The 8,366-nt window shown below is 44.2% G+C and overlaps 1 protein-coding gene across 1 annotated transcript in view; it reads left to right on the top strand.

The window, feature by feature from the left end:
* Positions 1–660: 660 nt before the first annotated feature.
* The window catches only part of LOC138301481 (butyrophilin subfamily 1 member A1-like), a 57,316-nt gene continuing 49,610 nt past the window's right edge, over positions 661–8,366 (top strand). Inside the window, exons 1-2 of the mRNA XM_069241992.1 lie at positions 661–707; positions 4,573–4,649. Coding sequence (XP_069098093.1) covers positions 661–707; positions 4,573–4,649 — 124 coding nt within the window. The remainder of the gene's footprint in view (positions 708–4,572; positions 4,650–8,366) is intronic.

Here is an 8,366-nt window from a genome sequence, read left to right as displayed (position 1 = left end):
AGAGAATGGGTGGAATAGATGAAGCAATGACCCTTAGTTGATGTTGTTTGTTAATGATAACTGGTTTGCATTAAGGTGAAAGCGCTGTTATGTATCAGTCATACACCAGAGGGCAGTGTCGCCCAGCGGTGTAGCAATGCACTAGTACAAGCCAAGAAAATGGCCTCCTACCCAATGGTTGGTAGAAAAACACTGTCACAATTGGGCTCTAGAAGGGCCCTCGTACTGCCTGGCCCCAGTGTCACTACACCTGCAGCTTTACTGTGCGTCACTCCCAGGATACTGAGGTAAGCCTACACAGGTATGCACCTGAAGTGAAGTAGTAAACAGCCAGCATTCCAGCGGCCTACAGGGGAACTCCCAAACCACTTGCCAGACCAGTTTTTGGATTCAAATTAATTTCCTGTAAATTCAAAGCTCCTGAAAATGCGAGACAGTGCCAAAGTTTGCAAACATCTGAAAACTTTCCCACACACTCGGAAGCAAGAAGGTGTAAAGCAAGTGGCATCGTTCTAGAACCCGTAAAATCCAAAATAAAGTCCGCATATCGCTTGTGTAGTATTGATATTAAAATGCAAAGTGAAATGTGAAATGTGCACGTGCCAGTTCTAGACTCACTACAAAAGATTCTAAAATGTGTGTGGAGGAAAGGAAGCCACGATGTGCAAGTTAAAGTGCACACTGTTACTGATTGCGCGGCAGCCAAGGTAATGTGGAGCTGGATGAAGCATCGATGAACTGTCCAGTAGGCACTTGCTGGGTCTGCACACACCTAACTGGGCACCACCACTGGTGGTTGTGCTTTTGTGGTGGTATGTTTTAGCCCTTCCACTCACAGCTATATCCCTTTTCAGGGGAGCAGTAGCACCAGTTTATGACAGGCGGCGGAGGCCATCTTGGATGCAGGCCTATTTGAGGCCTTTCACCCATTAACCATCTTGTTGAGCCTGCCCGCTCTTGGACCAGGCCTTCATCCTTGCCCCAAATCTTGGACCCGTTGTTCTTTGCTTGTTTTTATTTCCCTAATCTTTTGCCGAATCACCTAAACAGTTTTCCTGTCTCTGCTTGCCCTTCAGCGACAGCAATACACAATAACAGCACCATAATAATACAACAACCCTTGCCGGTACCACATGTATCCGGGTTGGGGGTGGGCTTCAGCGCTCCGGTGGGTGCAGAGGAATGTGCCCTCGGTGCCATACACAATGATGCTACATGAGCTGCCACTTCTTCCTCCTAATCCCCCCGAGCACTGTGCGCTGCACTGCCCACACCCGGGCCCTGATTGGGAGGAAATTATCTGACCACTCCGCTTGCTTTGAGTGCAAATTGCTGCTTTATGTACAACTGGCAAGCAGAGTCCCATCCCTTTGGCTGAGCCGCACAAGGTACCCTGTCAACTGGGCTAGCAAAATGCTGTAAACCAACCCGCCTCCCAAGTAACTCCTACCTCTAAAATCCCATTCCCCCAATCCTCTGACATCCTATTTCCCCAGACACTTCTGGACTGCACCCAGCCTTTGGACTACCATTTGTCCTTGTGGTCATTGTGCCGGAACCAACATTAACCATCTTGCCAAGCCCGCTGTTCTTGGACCAGTCCCTTATCCTTTCCCTAAATCTTGGCTTCATTGTTCTTTGCTTGTTCTTACACATCCCATCTTTCCCCCAACCAGGTGAGCAGTTTGCCTTACTCTTCCAGCAGAAAGACACTCCCCTGAGAGTCATTTTGGTCACAGTTCCCAGCCCTCGGAGGGGTCGGACCCATCAGCACCCGCACCTCTTAGGTCCACCAGAGTGGAATTCCATGTTGACTTCGACTACCGTCTGTACCCTGTCACTGGTGCACCCATCGCACTAGGCTCCCTAGGCCTCTTCACCCAATGGGGATCCCTACAAGAGGCCTTGCACCGGATGTACTGAGAGAAGTCACCACATCCTTGACAGGGCCTCAACCTGCACCAGGGCTGACTAGGTCCGCTGGACTACCTTCTCCTGACTGGATGCTGGCTACTCCAGAACTCCATCTGAAGTATCTTTCCACCACGGGAGTGGTGTCGCTGTTTTGATGACGAGCACCAGAGGGGGTACAGTAGCAGCCCCCTCCCCCACCAACCTGCTCCGCGTCACCCGTGCTTCTCCCACACCTGGATGTTGAATTGCAGGCACAAAACGCAGCAGAAACACCTGCGGGGCCTGTGCGGTCGGGCTGTCGCAAACAGCTTGAATCCACCCACCTCTAAGGAGCGATGCCAATGGGGGATTTCCCTTACGGTTTTAAAAGCGCACATTTCCAGTCATGAGGGGGCGACTTAAGCCTCCAATATGCCCGTGACTTCAAAAATGACTGCCTCACCGAGGCTTAATTAAAACAGTGTTGCGCCCCAAAATGAAAAAAGATGCCCTTTTCCTCGAAGATTTAACTAACTGTGTCACAAATGTCTGTTCAAAAAGAATACTTTTTATGAGTTCTAAAAACAGCTAAACATACACCAGGAGTTGCTTTTACTCTATAGTTGATGGACCTGGAAAGTATCTGCATTAACCCAAACGATTTTTGGAACAGTTAGGTGTTGTTTTTCTCTAACTTCCTTGTAAGTGTGCATGCAATGCTGGGAATGCTGACTTCTAAAACCCATTTCAATATGAAAAGTGCTTGAGCATTGTTAATCACACTTAATTTGTGCATGCACATGTTCTTTCCAAGGAGGATTTTCCAAATGTATTTATTTATTATGTATTGAATTTACATTTCACTGTGTGTAACTGTTCCACTACTACAGAGCACAGGACAGCCATTGCACAGTTTTCATCAGCTTCCTGAAACACATGTGTTTAGCTTCAGATCTCAATGTATGATGGTGTTATTCCACAGTCTTGGGCCTTGCACACCCAAGAGATCTTGTTTTATCTGCTTGGATGAGCAGTGATAAATCAAGTTAGCATCTGATGAGCAGATCTTTCTAGTTGCTATGTAGCTTGCAACTATTGGTCTTTTCCCATAATGCTGTTACTAAGGTACAGAGAACCTGCCATTTGATCATGGCTTCTGCATTAGGCCAGTGAAAAGATTTCAGAGCAGGCTTGATGTGGCCCGTGTATGGATACAGTATATTCTGGCTGGCTGGTTATGCAATCTTTGTAATTTGCATATAAGCGATCAAGATAGGCCATTGAAGATCATGACGCAGTCGTCCATTGCTAGTTCCACCCAATCCATTGATAAATGTGTGGAGAAGTGAGAGAGTTATACACAGTATTGAGACTTATAAGGGCCAGATGTATCATTTATCTGGATAGCAAATACCTAATTGCAATTTTCTGCGAATCACAACTAGGTAATCACTATTTGAATGTATGAAACTCCAAGACTTTCATCTAGCGATTCCCAATGGCTTGCAAATTGACCTACCTCATTAATATTCATGAGGTAGATCGTAATTCACGCCCCATTGTGAATGGCTACAATCACAGGGATGGTGGCCTGATGGGCTCAGCAGACCACCATGTCTGTGATTGCTTTTAAATAAAGCAAACTATTTTTTTTTAAAAGGAAAAAGGAAAACGAGATGCGTTTAAAAAAAAAAAGTTTTCTTTTCATTTTTTTAAGAGCAGGCAGTGCTACCTTGCGCGACACACAGCCTTTCACCATGGAGCAGAGGGGGGTGTCTACTTTATAGGATTAGTGCTGGAGGTGTACCCTTTCAGTACGAACTCCGATGCACAGACAAACACAAAAGATTCTCATGCTGGTAGCGTGCCATACCACACACATCCAATGCATTGTATTTTGAGAAATTAACACAGTTGCCTTTGTGCCTGCATTAGGTGGCTTTAGGCATGGTCTGGTTATCTTAGCAGTTCAGACTTTGGACCATATTTACAAGGCTCAAGCGGCTTTTTGCGCCACAATAGTGTATTTTTTCTTTACACAACGAGGCAAAAATCACCGTAGCATATTAACAAAATGGCCCAATGCATGCATTGCACCACTTTGCGACTCCTTGCGCCACATTATGTCTGTGCCAGGCATAATGTATGCAAGGGGGCGTTCTGCCGTTAGGAGGCCCGCAAAAAGGGCGCAATGAAATCTACAAGATTTGGCTTCATTTTTAACATCTGCTCAAAGCAGGCGTTTAAAGGACACACCTATTGAAATCAATGGGCCTCCTTGCACTTTGCTCTACTAGCGTCAACATTTTTGGAGCTACTGGAGCAAAGCACCACAATAGTATAAAAATTTTTGACGCTATAGGCCTAATGTGCACCATGGTGCATCGTATTGTAAATACAGCGCACTCATGGTGTCGTTAGGTGGCGGTGGGGGGGACACAAGAAATCTGGCACATCAGTACTGATGCGCAAGATTCTTGTAAATCTGGACCTTTGTGTCAAAACGTTGTATTTTGTACTGTGAAAAATGTACTTTTCAAGTTCAAAGCTTCTTTTGTGTTGGATAAACAACAACAGTGCAAAGCATTAGTACATCTGGGGTCAAGATTGTTTTAGATTTTGGATATCTTTGTTTCCCATTGCCTTTGCTCATGACTGTTTTCTCTTTGTCTTCAATAGAATAATGGCCTCCTTGCCTCTGATTGGATCTGAAGCCTTTATCCTTCTCCTCTTCTACTTCCAGGTCGCTTTCTCAGGTATGGAGTCTACACTCATTGTTGACTGGCTTTTCATACAACATTGTCTCTTGGTTTCACCGATGGGAAAATAACCTTCACACTAGTGCTTGAAAAAGATATATAATAGTGTAGGTAGTCCCGATACCAGAGGTATGTGTATTGTATTTGAAAAATACGTCAACAGCCAACAAGTACATGCCCATTTTAGGTTCTGTTGCATACCAAACCTCACCTTGGAAATGTGGCTGTCACTACATAACATTTAGTACTGGCCGAGGTAGGTGTTAAATGAGTCTACCGAACTGTTAGTCAGTCAGTCAAAATAAACTTTATTCGGCCAAAGACCATACAAGCATTAGCACAGAGGTAAGAGGAAACTCAAATGTTAAAAACATTGCAGTGCCACAAAAACAAGAAGCATCATCAAAATATAATGAAAGCGTCATAAAACATATGCGCCAAAATGGGTGCAAGTTACAAGAATTAAAAACAATGCAATGCCACAAAAACAACAAACATCATGAAATTATCGTAAAACTGCCACACTCAAATGGTATGCGCATAAAGTTATTCCCAGTATTCCTCAACACTTTGGTGGCTAGAAAAATGGCCGAGTGTACCGCTAATGCAACAATTTCAAGGGGATAGTGTTAGGGAACCTCCAAGGCTATCACACTTCCCAGAAGAGGGCTGTTGTTACAGATAACACATCCAAACACATCCTGAAAGTGCCTAGAAAATCCCCACTGCATCCCTTTAGCAAGAGGCTCTTACCGCTTTCCACTCCCAGCATTCTGACATCATAAGTTTATCCCACCACCAGCGGGGGAAGCGGGCAGACCTTATTTGCACGTGGCACACCCAGGAGCATTTCTGTGACCAGATAGTGTTGTATTCTGTCAACCAATAAATATCACTCGTAAGAGGATGTGATTGGAGACCAAAAGGAAACTTTTGTGAATCTAGATTATCTTAATTCTACTCCACTTATGCAAATCAATGCCTGATGACACAGGCCATCATGGATTTTGTTTGTTCCAAGGCAAATTCTAGTGCAGTACAACCCCCAATGCCTTGAATGATTTCACTACAGATAAAACAATTTAAAATCCATGTATCTTCTAGGGAACCCTCAGTGTGCAACTTGATGGTCCTAGGTGATTTCCTGTCCATAAGGCACCAGGTCCACCGTGGAATTTAAAATACAACAGCTTCTACTGATGGAAACCTCTTTGAAACTGCTCAGACAGTGGTTTGACTGCAACATTCTCTAGTGGCACTGGGTGCTAGTAAAAATGATGCCAGCTGCGCAAACCTTTCCGTGGTCTTTTGTGAAAGATCATTGCATTTCTATAATAAAATATGCCTTTTTGACTGGAGTGTGTACTTGTTTATGAGATAATCTGTGCCATGGCTTTAATTGGGCAGGTTCCAATATCATTGTTAAAAATCACAAATGTATGTGTTTTCTACTGAAAAATAAGGGCCCAATAAAGACAGTGTTTGATTTTCCTTCAAGAGCTAAAGATGGAGCCGAAATAGATCAAACATTTAACTTAGACAATTTAAAAAGCGATGTATTCAGCCATTCAAGCATACAGAAAATTGTGGTACCCTAGATACGGTTCATACCCTAGAAACTGGTTCTTCTTAAGTGGCAAATCTCTGTGAAGTAAAAAAAACATTCTCCTTGTCCACTCTTGCATCACTAATGATCACCAACAATAAGCATTTTAGAAGGTTCCTGTGTTTGACGTATGCTGAGATCTACTGTGACATCATCCACCGGATAACCCCTCTAAGTAGCTTTCATGGCATTACTTACTGAAGGCCCTGGACTGCCTTACAACCAGAACCAAGTCTGAGCCAGCCTTCAGCTATCATTGACCAGCCCATTTGTCTTGTTTTGCAGTGATGTAGCAAAGGCCACATGGGCTCTAATGAGAGCAAACACTACTGCATCTCCTGCACTATTGATTGCTGCACCCCTGATGTTGTTCCTTGGTACTGAACCTTCTCCGTGGTTTGATATTGGTGTTTCATAACTCATGGGGAGAATTAGGGGGCAGAAAGGAATTCCTAGAGACCCATGCAGTCAACCTGTCGCTCAGCCCACCATCACAGGACAGCCATGGTATCCATCAGCCCTTTTTCCCACTAGCCTTCTCCCTGTCTCAAGCCTGTTTCCAGGCTAGCCACCCCATCTCATCCCCTGCATCACCTCCCCCACTGCCCACAACGTTCGCCGTGCTCCTGCCCATGACACTGTCCCATTCCACACCTTACCCATCGTCCTGTCCCTCACTCTACACATTCTACATATCCATTACCTGTAGTCTTGCCCTCTAGCCACCCCCTATCTATAGCATTTCCTGTTTTATCCTTGCTCTTCTTGTCATACGTCCCTTTCTCTCCTATTCTCGAGCCCATTATCCTGCCCCTCTCTTTTGCCTGCCCTCACCTTTGTCTTTCCTGCCGCTTGTCCTGACCACTGCCCTGCCCATAAGAATACCTTTTTTTTGTTCAAGAATGAATAAGACGCATCTTGGTTTCAACAATTCAAGCACAGAAATGCCTAAGCTGGACCATCAAATGATACAATCTTGTAAGGAATACAAATCAATAAAGAATGCAGCAAAGTAGTCAGTAGAATTCTAGTGTAAATCCAGGAAGTCTCCCTCTTGCATGGAGAAATCACAATCTTTTATGGTGCTTTAGACAAAAGCTTTATACATTTACTACATCGGTACATGGTTCACATGCTCCTAGCCAATAGAAATCAGGCAAAGGGGCTACAGTTAAGTATAGCCAGAAAAATATCAGTTACAATCATAAGATCAAATAAATTAGTACAAAATGTTAAAATATAAAAATATGTAATTTTATACATACATTACAACAGAGCAGCCAAATCAAAGGCAGCGATATTCGCAGTCAGAAAATCTAGTGAGCTTCCCTATGAACCGGGTGTCATTCGAGGAGAAACAGTATCTCGTTGCATTGTGAACTGTTCGACAGTGAGCTTTAATAAAACCAAACCACTATAGGTAATTTTCCCTTAAGCACAGTAGCGTAGGGCAAATGCAGACAATACGTTCTATTGATTCAGTAATATTACCACAAAGTCAACTTCATCAAGGCAATTGTAATCAAGTATCAGTCTGTGCACATTCTAGCACCACCACAGGACACAACTTTGGTCTTGTCTCAATTAACGTGTAGGTCATTCTGCTTGTTGAAGTCGCATAACCTCTCCAGTTGGTCTTGGAGGCCCTTTGGGGATAATGAAAAGAGAACTATGGGCCAGATGTAGCAAACGTTTTGCAACTCGCAAACGGCCAAATTTGCCGTTTGCGAGTCGCAAAACGCGTATCCTAATGCAGAAATGCATTTTGCGAGTCGTTACCGACTCACAAAATGCATTTCAGACTCGCAAATAGGAAGGGGTGTTCCCTTCCTATTTGCGAGTCGCATTGGGATGCAATACCATTTGCGACCGCATATGCGGTCGCAAATGGCATCGCAGTTACCATCCACTTCAAGTGGATGGTAACCCAATCGCAAATTGGAAGGGGTCCCCATGGGACCCCTTCCAGTTTGTGACTGGACCCCAAAATATTTTTTCAGGGCAGGGAGTGGTCCCTCTAAAGGTTTCGGTTTTTTTTTAAGTGCAGCTCGTTTTCCCTCAGGGAAAACGGGCTACACTTAAAAAAAAAAAACTGCTTTATTTAAAAG

The sequence above is a fragment of the Pleurodeles waltl genome, chromosome 6 (assembly GCF_031143425.1).
Source record: "Pleurodeles waltl isolate 20211129_DDA chromosome 6, aPleWal1.hap1.20221129, whole genome shotgun sequence".
NCBI lineage: Eukaryota > Metazoa > Chordata > Amphibia > Caudata > Salamandridae > Pleurodeles > Pleurodeles waltl.
Note: the sequence above shows the minus strand (reverse complement) of the source record. Positions and strands in the feature narration are given on the sequence as shown.